This window comes from Clarias gariepinus, chromosome 16 (genome assembly GCF_024256425.1).
Source record: "Clarias gariepinus isolate MV-2021 ecotype Netherlands chromosome 16, CGAR_prim_01v2, whole genome shotgun sequence".
In the NCBI taxonomy this organism is placed as follows: domain Eukaryota; kingdom Metazoa; phylum Chordata; class Actinopteri; order Siluriformes; family Clariidae; genus Clarias; species Clarias gariepinus.
The window spans coordinates 13,730,297-13,744,631 of NC_071115.1; the positions used below are offsets into that span (position 1 = coordinate 13,730,297).

General features: G+C 38.8%; 1 protein-coding gene across 1 annotated transcript in view; it reads right to left on the minus strand.

Moving 5' to 3' along the window:
* The window catches only part of pitpnc1a (phosphatidylinositol transfer protein cytoplasmic 1a), a 77,604-nt gene that overhangs the window by 16,254 nt on the left and 47,015 nt on the right, over positions 1–14,335 (minus strand). The window contains exons 5-6 of the mRNA XM_053514142.1: positions 12,538–12,545; positions 2,241–2,312 (exon numbers count right to left, since the gene is read on the minus strand). Of these exons, the coding sequence (XP_053370117.1) occupies positions 2,241–2,312; positions 12,538–12,545 (80 nt within the window). The remainder of the gene's footprint in view (positions 1–2,240; positions 2,313–12,537; positions 12,546–14,335) is intronic.

Below are 14,335 nucleotides of genomic sequence, written 5' to 3' on the forward strand. Positions count from 1 at the left end.
CCCAAGTTCTTAAAACGGCCTCAGGGACTTTGGGAACATGGAGTATGCATGTCCTCCCCATGACCCAGGTTTTCTCTGAGTACTCTGATTTTCTCGCACAGTTCAAATGTCATGCAGATTAGGCTAAATTGCCCGTAGTGTTTGAATGTGTGTGAATGTCGACCTGGACGTCTTACCTACAGTTGTAAAAATGGGAATAAATAAATTGGTTACCAATGATTACCATTGACCTCAACAACCCCTATTTGGAGTACCGAGGTTCCTGGATAAATGGATGGATGGAATACAGAAACACAGGCCGGATATGTCTTGCACCTCTAGGACTGAGAGTTGGAGTCCCACCTTGGGTTTGTGTGAGTGGCATTTGCATGTGCTCCCTGTGCTTGGTGGGTTTCTTCCCACAATCTAAAGACATGCTAAGCTAATTGGTGTTTCCAAATTTCCCATAATATTTGAATGAGTGTGCTTATGGCCTGTGATGGATTGGTACCCCTACTTAGTGCCCCACCCAGACCTCCTGTGACCCTGTGCAGGATAAGCGGTATAAAGAATGAGTGATATATAATAAGTATGTGTACAGGTATTAAAGTGAATGCTGCTGAGTGTGGAATTTGAAACTGATGAGATTTTTGTACTTTTCTCACTTCTGCATACTTCAGTTTCACAAACTGTACAGTATCTGAAAAATGTTTTGAAACTGCAAAATCTTTTCAGTCCTGTTTGACTCCATAGAAACTAAAAGACTCTACTAAGAAAGCATTTTTTTTTATGCTAGAAAAGGAGTGACATCAGCAGAGGTAGGAGTATAGTGGCCATATTTCTTGGGCACATCCGTGTTCCTCACCATTAGTCATTAGACCAGTGCTTCAAGCTCAATGTGCTGATCTCCTTCAAGTATTATTGTTCACAGATTCTCCTCATGCCTCGTTTGTCAGGCATCATTCCTTACACAACATCATTCAAGTATCAAACCTCATTACGTTCCACATCAAATGGCACTCGTGAAACCTTGGATGTTGTACCCGAGCACAGACTTAATGAAAATTCTGACTTACCCTGTCATTCATAATGCCTATAACAGAACTGGTCATCTAGCTTGTACTCAGTGTAATAGTGTTATTGCGCTTTATATTTTGAAGTACATGCCATAAAATAGATTGGGACCCTAATTATTTTACTGACAAGGCACACGGATAAGCTAATATTATCACCATAGGGGCAGAATTGAAGCAGAAACTCCACATGAGTAACTGCGTGTGCAGAAAGTCTAATAAGCCACCTCATATAGTGTATACGTTACTGCACAGGATGAGCTACATTTCTGAAAATAGAATACTGAATAACTCTATGCCTTTATTGCTCCCTGTTATATCTCAACTGTGATATTTTCCATAATGTGCGAGCAAACAGATCTTAAAAATTGACTGTTTGACTTTAATATTTAATGAGCTTACACTTTTAGTACATATCTTTGGGCACTATAAAAGACTTTAATTTGCCATGCATTTCAAGACAGCAGTGGCAGGGGTGGCGGTAAGAGTATTTGTTGTTAAGGTTTAAGTTCTAATAAAACAGAGAACTAGTCCATAGCACATTAATTCATCCATCTATCATATTTTATATATACATACACATACATACATTTATAAATACATACACAAGCACATTATACAGTGTGTATTTAGTATAAATACATACACAGCGCTGTGCAAATATAAGCCACCTCTCATTCATATTTTTGCTTCCAAAGAGGCAGACTTTCTTGTATTTTTGTACAAAAATGTAGTCTTAAGGAATAGTTCTCTAGGCATTTGTGGCACATATTTGGATCTCTTTTTCAGTGCAGTCCCTGTAATTGAGCCGGAATGCTTTTGTTTCTTAAGCCACACAGTGACCTATGAATCATTCAAGCATAAAAACCATCTAACTTAAGACATGACCCAGTGAGAAACCGGTCCAGATGATGACAGGTAGTATGTTGGTGGTGCAGAATACAGAGTGATATAAATGATGAGAGGGGAAATGAGGCTGCTGCTGATGTCGTTACTGTACATAAACAATCAATTTTTTAATTGTATGTTTATGCATTTTGCAGCCTGTCGCAGTAAAAAAAAGTTGTACCCATTTATTTAATTTAATCTACAAAATTGAATTCATTTTAAATTTAAATTAGAAATTAGCTTTTGCACAGTGTTGTATAACCACACAAACACACACAAATACCACAGGTACTTACTCACATTGTCATTGCTGCCATTGTTGTCCTCATATTTTGTCTCTATGTGAATGGAAAACTTTGGCAGGAAAGAACACTACAAGGGGAAAAATAAATAAATTAAAAGCGGCAACAAGATTTATAATGATCACCTATATCATTGTCTCTACATTCATTGTCTCAGTCCCTGACTCCTTGTACCATGTACTAGTACTAGTGGTTTATATTTCTGTTTTCTGTTAGTCACATCTCCATACAGACCTGTGAGTGATTTGTTATCCGCCAGTGTTTACCTGTCATGTGTTATTCCTTAATCAATTTATCTATGTGTACCATGTTGTATTAAGATATCCATACAAAGTCTTATCATTTCATTAGTTATGGTAATATATTGTTTTATCGTACTTCCTAGCACAGACAATTTGACAGTTTTTAATTAGATCAAGCAGGTACTACCTCATTTCTATTAAATAACATATATATTTATTATTAATTTTATTATTAATATTTAATTAATTTATGTACTGTGGATATAAAAAGTTAACACACCCCTGTTAAAATGCCAGGTTTTCTGGGCTCAAAATAGGTAATACAATGAACTGAACTTTTAACCAACTTCCCAAACATTACTAAGCAAAAAAAATTACAAATAGGTATCCATACATTCCGTGCACATCCCTCTTCAAATCACCCCACCAGATTTAGGTTTGGGATCTGTATGGACTTTTCCAAAACTATAATCTTCTTCTGGTAAAGCTATTCTTTGGTTGATTTGGTTGCATGCTTTGGGTCGTTGTCATGCTAAAAGATAAAGTCTGTTCATCTTCAGCTTTCTAGCAGAAGCCTGAAGATTTTTGCCAACATTGGCTGGTATTTGGAACTGTTCATAATTCTTTCTAAGGCCTCAGTTCCAGCTGAAGGAAAACAGCCCCAAAGCATGATGCTGCCATCACCATGCTTCATCGTGGAGTATGGTGTTCTTTTAGTGATTTACAGTGTTGTTTTTGCGCCACAGCCAGTATTTGCGAGAAATTTCTACATCTCCTTTAATGTTGCTGTAGGCCTCTTAGCACCCTCCCTGACCAGTTTTCTTTTTGTCTTTTCTTCAATTTTGGAGGGCGGTCCAGTTCTTGTTAATGTTACTGTTGCACCTTATTTTTTCCACTTGAGAGGCACTTCAAATGATAACCCCCAGGGATGTGTAAAGTTTTTATATCCACTGTATATAAGGTGGTTTATATAAAAGTTATTTTTCTTTTAATAGCATGAACTCTATTGTTGTTGACCATTTGCTATTTGCAGATGCCAATACATCCTTTAAAAACGTACTGATGAAAAAGCACATGTTTCAGTTAACACAGAAATGGGTGTGGGACAAAAGAAATCAGTGTTTTGCAATAGCCATTTCACTCTTAAGATAAAAACCCTGTTGAAAATTTGTGGTTAGAATTGAAGAGGGAACTTCACATGTACAAACATATCGAAATTTCTGCATGGAGCACAGACCCTTCATCAACTCTTTAAGTATTCTCAAATAACCTTTACTAAAACGGGGTCAGTCGTATAATTCTCTTCACACAAGAGATGTGGAGAATTTAGTCACTCTGTTCCGATATTTTGCACAAAACTTTAATGGACACATGACTCATAACTATTGCAATTCTATATAAATAAAAGTAACTCAAAACTCACTCTTTCAACGTTATCTTCACGTTTCATTTATTGGAGGACCGAAACAATTTTGTCTGTATCTTCGTCTGTCCAGTCAGAATTTTGTCACAACATCTTGCAAAACTGGGGGTAGGTGGTAAGACAAGCGAATAAAGCGCTTTTTTTTCTTGAGGTGGGCATGGCTATACGTGTCACTCAACAGAGCCAATTAACACAATAGTTTACCCTGTATAGACAAAATATGCAAGAGACACAGAAATTACAGGAACGCACCCACAAGCCGTCACAATCCTCACAAAACACAATGAAGGCATGACACAGAATGGCTTATTCTGGCCATAGGCTGTAACAGAGAGGGAGAGAGAAAATGGATTTTCTTTTCTTTTGCTTTACATGCACGCAAACATGTGTGTTATAAGAAACAGCACACGCGCGCTGTACACATGCGCTTACAAACACAAACTAAAATATGTTTTACACACACACACACGTGGTCACAGTGTTATAGTAATCAGCACACGCGTGCACGAATGTTGATTATACCAGTAAGAGACGAGCACTAAGACCCAGCAGGGGAGATGATTTAACCACAATTCTGCAGCGCAAAAGAAAGAAAAACCATTGGCTCAGTTGTGATCACATGGCGCTCGGCGTCAAAACAAATAGCGCATGCGTGATACATGATACATTTCATTTTCTAAATAAAAGTTTATTTAAAATCTTTGCTCGTCTTGCGGAACACTCTTAAACTGAGTTACTCGTAATCTGAGGTTTCACTGTATTTGCCTTAAGTTAAACCTGCGCCAAATATTAAGCTGTGGGCCTCCGAGTAGTGCAGTGATAAAGTGCTCGCCCTATCACCCGGAGATCGCGAGTTCAAATCCCGGGTGATGCTGTAACCTCTCGCAGCCAGAGGCCTAGAGAGAGCTGATTGGCCGAGCTCTCTCAGAGGGGAGGGATGAGAGGTACTTAGTGCTCCCGCGTTAATCACGGCTCTACAGCCAATCAGGGGCGTCTGTGAGCTCACGCAAGCGAAAGGAACGGATAGCGCTGTCCTCCGAGTGTGTTACACCGCCCCCAAAGGTGCATGAGGGGGCAGTTCGAAAAAGATGTGGTCGGCTGATGTCACGTGGTTCGGTGAAAACACATGATAGTCTTCAGCCCTCTGACTGAGTGGTAGTAACCTTAATGTGGGAGCCCCCTAGCGATGGGGAGGAATTTGATACGACCAAATAAGGGAGAAAATTGGGGGGGGTAATAATAATAAGTAGAGTTGTATTAAGTTATGAGCAGATACAGAATGTGCTAGATTAGAAACCATCTTTTTTCAGATTTTTAGCTTTACCCTTTTACCTATTTTTACAACCTTTTACCTATTTCAATTTTTTCCCCATTGGGTACTTATGCTAATCACTATTAAAAGGTTTTAAACGTCTTGAGATGGTTAAATTCACTGAGCATATACCTGCCACATGGCATAGCTAGAGGCCTTCTTTAATTGATGAGAAACCCATGAAATCTTTTAGGCTGTAATAAATCCCACAAGGAAAAAAAAACAGGATCCACACCTGAAAGCACAACTCAAGCTGTACAGATATTGTCAAAGTTTTAGATCTGGTTAAGTTTACTCCAACTGCTGTTAAACAAACCGCTCCGCCATGCTCACAGAGCACACACTGTATAACAGTCACATTTTACCAGCCTGCTGTGTGACAGCCAGCTGTAATGATGAGCTATTTTCCAGCTTGTTGGATTTACAGCCTCAACCCCTTCCTTATCTCATTGCTCACTACTCCCTCTCCTCCCTACACAGCCCAGCGCTGCTGGAGTCCTCTGGAGATTCAACAATACTTTGATTAGATTAACTCCAGTTTCAGCAATTACTATGGAGATAGGAAATACTAATAGGGTTGGCGGGAACTGGAGAGAGAACAGCGTGGTAGGGGGAAGTGAAAAATAATAGATTTTTAGGGCAGTGAAAATCACTTCACAAAGGCGCTCAGACTTTATACCTTTTGTTCCCCTAAGTTGCACACACTGTCACAAATACATTTTGTCCCCAGGGCATACTCAAAAACAAATTCTGGCCACATGTAGCTTTTACATATTTATATTAGATCTGTTTCACTAAAATACAAGGGGCGTTCAAGTCAAGTGAACACCGTTATTAAGGTAAAAACTACCTTCACTTGTCCATATAATCCCCTGTTACACTACTGCAGTTATAGTATCCCAGAGTTTCATTAGTGCCTAGATACATCAAGGCAGAAAGTTTTCTCAGTACACCAGAGCAGTGATCGGACTGCCGGCTTCATATCTGAAATGTTGGCCTCCCAGGAACTCCTTTAATGGCCCTAAAATGTTGAAATAGCTTAAAGCGAGGTCAGGGCTCTACAGGGGGTGTGGCATTAACTTCCAGATGAGTTCCTGGAATGTACAAGTGGTGTTTGTGAAAGATTGTGTGTACAGTTCCCACAGACAGATCCATCTTTTCCACAAGTTGTCGACAAGTTATCTGTTGAATTTTAGGGATCAGGTGTTCTGCTCTCTTAATGTTTATGGGAATGACTGAAGTGGGCTTGGTCAGGATTATCATTTAAGGATGTACACCCTTCTTTAAAACATTTGCAGCAGTTAAATGTATTGCAGCTAAGAGTCTCTTCACCATACTGTGTTTAAATTCTTGTATACATCGGTTGGTTCTACTCCTTCATTAAAAAATATATATATATAAAAATTTGAAAAAGTCCTGTTTTGACTTGAACACCCCTCATAAAGGTTTATTATAGGTTTGTAATTCATTCTATTTAAGTAGTTTATCCTAAAAATAAAATGTCATACTATTATTAGCTTTTGTTTATTTTTGTTCAGCCGATATTCTAATATTTTAATATATCTTTTTCTATTCCAGAGATCGAACTATAGGACGTATTCAGGACTAAACAAACTAGTGACCTATTGGAGACATCCTGACGACCCATTAAAGTCCTAAAAATGTTAAAACCCTAGAGGTCTTGAGGACTAATTTATGAAAGTCCTGATACTAAAGTCTTTAAGGGGTCTCCACAGGGTAATTAGCAATACTTTATCTTTGTGTAGACGACCTACAGACCTACAGTATAGACCTTGAGAGTCTTGAGATTTAAAGACCTTCTAAAGAGGAGGAGTGTGTGTCCACTGGGTGACTAACATTGCAAAAGCTGCTTTCACATTTGCCATTTATTTCTTAATAACCAATGCACGTTTTATTTTGTTTTTCATGTTTTTTTTTTTTTAAGATCAAGAGCAGATTGCAAGAAACATGGCTGTAAAACTAAGGATGAGAAGTCATTAATTTGAAAGCGAATAAAAAGCAGACAAAATAAATGTTCTTGAAAATTTACTTTTTTTCTAGGCCATCTTTGTTAGTTGATAACCAGGTAGCTTAGTCGATACTAGCTAAGACTTATTAAAGATAGCGAGTGTGTTATGAAAGTATTATTTACATAAAAAGAGGCTTGGTCAGTTAATTTTCTTTGCTACGAAGCCTAATCTGAAAGTGTCCTTCAGATATATTGAATAATTCTTTGACATCTCTTATTGATTAATTGATTGATTGATTGATTGATTGATTGATTGATTTAACATATTTCTAGGAAATAGTCTGCTTTCTAACTCAGTGTTCCAAAGGTAATTTTTAAAAAGTCAGGTTTCGATGACACCTATATAAACCACACATTCAAAAAATTGACTCACTTAAATTGAGCTAGTCGTCTTAGAACGCAAAGTGCTGCGCTCAGCGGCAGTCAATTTACTGCGTTCTTCACTGCAAACAAAGCTACAATGCTTGACAAGAAAGCCATCAATAGGGGACTGTACATGATTACACAAACCTTATGTACAGTAAGAGCTACAAATACAATAGTGGCAAAACATACCAGCAGACAGAAAAGTAGCCTTATTACCTCATGCTCATTATAAATTATGTTGATATTTACTTGTCTCATACAAGCCTTGGATCACTGATTGATGACATAATCAAGTGTAAAATCATATCCTTTAATTATAGGTCTATTTCTATAGAGAATCTTCTTTATACAACGTAACAACAACATGACATCATATCTCACAGTCTCTTATAGAATTTGGCCAAGAGTGTATTAGGTAATTATAATCATAAGTAATGATTTTCAAAAGACCTCTGTTATCACTTGGTATAAAACGGTCCAAAAAAAGGGACATGATTCCTGGCAGTAATTAATGCACAGTATTTCTTTATATCCACCCACCTATAGTGTAAGGCCCACTGACTTATGAGACTGGAGGAAGGCAGAATGCAGAGGGAATAAATCTTTTGGGGCAAACTGCCAATGCAGGGATAGCAGAAAGACTGTATATCACATTGATTTAAAATGCCTACACAACATGTACGCTTGGTGCTGAGGTAAACTGTCCTGGAGAGAGGACAAAAACATAGGCTTTCCAGCATCAGAATCAGTCGGCACATGAGCCAGCAATCCATTTCTGTGTACAGAGAAAGCATAACGTATTTCTGCATTAAACAAAAGGTATGCCAGTCATATTAAATACTTAAACCCCAACAGAAGTTACAAAGTATGTATGCACAATGATTTTTATTGTGGCATATTGTCGAAGAACTGACACATATGCTGGGTTATCATGATTGCAGGAGTTATCAGTCATGGGGGAGACCTGTTCTCCACAGAAAGGTGTGCAATCATCCACATAGTGTGTCAAATCGATCTCCAACTCAGACAGTTTCTCTCAAGCATAGGAGTGCAATACGTTTGACTGCAATAAGTAACACAGCAGATTTTCACTTACATCAGCTCAGTATGTCAGTTCCAGACCTATTCATACTCCGGGGCAATTTGAATTAAAAAATGACTTTTTGTATATATATATATATATATATATATATATATGTATATTATAATCACACCAAGAGGAAACCCACCAAGCACAGGGAGACCATGCAAACTCCATGCACACAGAGGCGGGAATCGAACCCGGACCTTGGAGGTGCAAGGCGACAGTGCTAACCACTACACCACGCACCACATTATTATTTAAATTCAATTACACTTTATTTGTACAGCGCTTTTAAAAATTGACATATAATAATTAATAATATTTGCTATAATTTTGTATGAAGTTTGCATGGAATGTGAATGTGTATGAATCAAAATGATAAGATTGTCCCTGATGAGCAAGCCGAGGCTGGCGGTGACAGTGGAATCAAAATATCTGTACTTCTGCTCATTCCTGAAATTATCCAATCAGCCAATAACGCTGCAGCAGCACAATGGACAAAATCTTACAGATACAGGTCAAGAGCCTTATGTAATGTTTTCATAAAGGAGAGCATGAATGTGGTGAAACTATGATCTTTAATGAGGTTGAATAGGTGGTACTGGTTTTGAAACAGCAGATCTTCTAGGATTTCATGCACAACAAAGTCTAGCACCTACATGCTTTGGGATTGACAAAAATGGACAGGATTAGGAATGAGTATATTAGACACACAGTGCAGGTAGGACAGTTTGGGGACAAAGTTAGAGAGACTATATTAAGATGGTTTGGACATGTGCAGAGGAGGGATGAGGGATGAGAGATGGAGCTGCTAGGTACTGTAGGATGTGGTACAGAGGTAGCTGGAGAAAAATGGTATGATGTGGTGACCACTAACAGGAGTAGCTGGAAGGAGAAAAAGAAGAAGTAGAAAGTCTAGCACATACACCTACTTCACGACTGGACTACCGCAACCCGCTCCTGGCAGGTCTGCCTTTGTCCACCAATTATATTTTGCAGCTCATCCAGAATGGCTCTGTACGTCTTGTTTTCAACCTTCCCAAGTTCTCCCACACTACCCCACTCCTCCGCTCCCTGCATTGGATTCTTCTAGCTGCCTGCATCAAATTCAAAGCACTGATGCTTGCCTACAAAGCTAAAAACAGCCCACCACCCACATACCTCTCAGCTCTAATCACACCTCGCACCATCACGTTCCCTCCGATCCTCCAGCACTGCTCGGCTGTTCCCAACATCTGTCAGAGACCGAGGAAGACGTGCATCTAGACTCATTTCTGTTCTGCTGCCTAGGTGGTGAAATAAACTTCCTTTAGATGTCCGTACAGTTGAGCGTCTGCCAATCTTCAAACGAGGACTTAAGACATATCTCTTTGTGTACTTGTACAAGTACTTGGGTTAATCTCTCCCTTCCCTCACCCAATAAAAAAAAAAAAAAAAAAAAAAGTGTTTGACTAATACTTAGTACCCTACTAATCTAGTGTAAGGATTTATCCAATGAGGAAAATTACGCACTTTTTTAAGTTCCTCTGAATAATAGCATCTGCCAAATGCCTAATTGTAAAATTTTGGTGCAAAACCAGAAAAACCTCCAGGGAATGCAGTTCTTTGGACCGAAATTCCTTGTTGATGAGAGGTCAGAGAAGAATGATGTGACCTGTCAGGTGACATGACTTTGGTTACCCCAATAACCACTGTTTATAACCAAGGTGAGCAGAAAAGCACTTCAGAATCCACAGAAAGTTGAACCTTGTTGGGTAAGCCTACTGCAACTGCATCGATATGTACTGTAGGTGAACAGGTATTTCTAATAAAGTGATCTGTCTCTGTACATACAGTATATATATATATATATATATATTTAAACATTTTTAACCCAGCTTTACTAAGAGCATCAATAATTCTGTAGCTGACTGTATACTCATAACTTATTTTGTGATAACTGTTTCCTAAAATAAAACCCTTTCACTGCTCATTAAATTATAAAATGTCAATCACCTGCTTGTGGAGAATCAATCTTCCCAAGTTGACAGCATGTCCTCTCTGTCCTCCATTACTCACTGGATCCTTTTTTGTTCTTTCATACTGATACTTAATGCTGATTATGCTAATGCGATTACCTCCCACAGTGTTCCAGCAAAGCCAAATAACACCACAGTGCTTTTAGCCTGGCTTAGGAAAGTGCATTTCTGTTAGAATCAAACTACTCTTACACAAGACCTTTTGTGATTGTGGTCCAACAGGACAGATGGATGGTCATGATTCATACAAAAGGCACATATCCACTTAAAATATTGTTTTGGCTCAGGGTTTTAGGTTTACAGGGAAAAAAATCGTTTTACAGAAATAGAAATGAAACTACGTATGGTCCATACACAAAGGCGCACACACAAAAACAAAACTTTCTGTACAGATTTTACCTGGAGTTACCCCAGAATGGTGTCATTTTAGAGATGTCTAGAGTCCAAACCCTAATTACTGTACCTCTATAGGGAGTAGTACTCTGGCTAATGTAGCAGGCTCAGTCGTAATCTACTGTATAATCTACTTGACCACGCTAGCAACAGGACAGGTAGTCTGCAGATAACAAACAGTATGGAAAATGTATATAAAAAAACAGGAGACCTGCCCTGAATGGGATAATATGGGGTACGCAGAGAGAAACCTGACTCGAGCCCCAATTTTTTTTTTGTTAGCAGATCCTGAATGAGCTCAGGGAGAATGTGTATGATATGGCCAGTTGAGTATGAATATGTATGGAATGATAAGCCAGAATGAGTGGTATGGTGAGTTGAGTGCTTCTGTAAACTCAACCATACAGAACCATACAAGGGGTATCAGAAATGTTTGAGACTATATTTATACTGTAACACGCCAATAGATGGCATCACAAGGCTGCACACACAGTCTCAGGGAGCACCAACCTTCATAAGTCAGTGTGCCAAAAGACATCATCCTGTGTACCATCCTGAGCTGTGAAACTGGTGCAATTCTGACCATTTGTTTACATCGATGTGCAATAAGTCGTTCAAGGTGTTTTGAGCGGAAGAACATCACTAAACAATGACCAGCGATCAGGAAGACCTTCGATGAGCTCAACCCCCCAAAATCTCAAAATTAACATGCAACTTGTGTATGATGATAGTAGGAAAACTTCCCCATCCAGCCTAAACCCAGCAGAAGAATGAAAGTTAAGTGCCAATACTAAACAATAATGCAAAGCAGTTCGTAGAGCTAACTTGCTAATGTATATGCTGGTAAGGCTTAGAAGTATTATGGTTGAAAATTTGGTTTAATGCACTTTTTATATGAAGCTCTTACCTTTTAGAAAATCTAAAAATGATTCTTTGGTTTTATGCTATTAAATAAATAAATGAATAAATAAAATTACATGATTATTCTCCCCTGAACTGTACAATATCATCAAGTTAATAGATTCTTTCTTTTTTTAAGAAAATGTGTAGAAATCAAGTGATACATTAAGTCAATTTGGGTCCACTGAGGCTTCCAAGGTACTGCCTAGAGAAGTGGAACTGCAGTAAGGTGTGAATACACAAACACACACACACACACACACACACACACACACACACACACACACACACACACACACACACACAAAATACAGATAGAAATAGAAATTTTTTTTTCCCCTACAGCAGGAGTGAGCTGAGCAGTCATGAAACTGAGCATCGGGACATGTCCAACACACATTAACACATCAAGCCTCTCAGACTAGACAAGAGAAAAAATGACAAACTACAACGTCCAGCTGTCTACATTGAGTTCTCACATTAATTGCTCATGGAAAATAACCAATAGGGGGAAAAATTTTTACTTACTGTGTACTCTGAATTGCGCCGGCAGATGGAACAGTCAGCAGGAAGAAAAGAAAAAGAAGCAGAGAAATAGAGAGGTGTGAAAATCATATAAAAAGCAAATGAATGGGTTTCACACACTGTTTATGCGAAATCATGAAGAATGAACAAAGCAAACATTTTTTTTTTTTTTTGCACATTCTCAATTATTATTTAGTTCATCATTCAGATCTCAGGCTTACTCGAAAATTTAATTGGCAAGCAACATGGTTATTTAAAATCATTGTTACATTTATATTGCTTAATAAACATAAACACAATAAAAATGCATGAGTTGCCATGATCAAATTTTTTTTACTAAAGAGACATTCCTACAATTTAGTAACAGTTGTGTCTGCTGTACAACTCATGATATCTGTAATGCAAACTTTAACGATCCAAATTCTCCAAGTCTGGTTAAAACAGTAACTTTATTATTTATTATTTTGAAAGGTAAATGTAATACAATGGAACCTTTGCGAAACACTTCAATTTTCTGAATAGTGCTGCACCAGAGCACTAGAGAACTGTTCTGGTTCTTTCACTACACTCCTAATGATTTTCAGACATGTTTCTGCAAGAGTGCCTTGAGATGAACGTCAATATTGTTCATACTGTACAGTACTTGCCAAGGCTCCTGCAGCAAGTTGAAGGCTTTAAAATGTATGCTTTGTCATAAATACGCAACTGTCAAAGTAAAAATATATCAATAAAATACTTTTTATAAATAGGCGCTCAAGTCAAATGGGACTTGAGATGAAATTTTCCGCAAATGAAGCTATGAAACTGATTAACATTTACAGAACTGTCAAAAAGAAGCGAAGAAGTGGCAGAGAGATAGATTCAGATGCAAAGAAGCAGAGGTGGTCGTGAGGCGTTTGGGGAGCTGTCAGAACCTGAAGCAGTGTGTCGTGGAGAGACGTGAAGCAGAGCCAGAATGGAGGAACGAGAGTGATAGTTCAAGAGCCTTGTGATCAGCCAGGACGTCGAGCCAAAAAACGCGAAGCAGAGCCGTAGTTGAGGGACGAGAGCGAGAGTTTAAAGCCGTTAAATCAGAGTGAAGCAACTAATCCAAAACGTGAGATGAGAATCGTGAAAACGGAAAAACAAAACGGGGTCAACAACATGAAACTATGAAACAAAACGAGAGAATATTAAGGTGAAAACCCACAATAATCCAGCAGCAAGATAGTGCGCTGTGCTTCCTTATAAGCAGAAAGAAATCAGCGCCGGATGAGAAACTGGTGTGCAGGCGGGGCGGCCCGGGAGCAGTTTACGATACGTTGTAGCTGTAAAACGTGGAAAGTAGGGTTTTTAGGGAAGGGCCCGATGAAGCGAGGTGAGAGTTTGTGTGAGAGTGTTCTCAAAGGGATGTCCCTGGTAGCAAGCATGACGGTTTAATCTCCAGCCGCGAGGGGGAGATAACAAAACTTGGAAAGGTGGTAGACGTAACACTTGGGGAACATGACGCCATTGCTTCTCCAGGTCATGAAAAAGAATAGATAGAAAAAAAGATAAAGGTTCAGAAAGTCTCTTGAGTACATCGTCTATCAGGTTCTGGAAGACGGCAGGGGTGTTGGTGAGTCTGAACGGCACTAGCAAATAGTCATAATGCCCAGTCGGGGTGTTGAAGGGGGTAAACATGAGCGGTAAGGGGTAGCGGTTCCTGCCTGTTATCTCGTTAAGCCCTCTGTAATTAATGCATAGGGAAAGGGACCAGTCTTTTTTTTTTAACAAAGAAAAAAACCTGCCCCTACGGGTGAGCCCCCGTGATGTGCTCGTT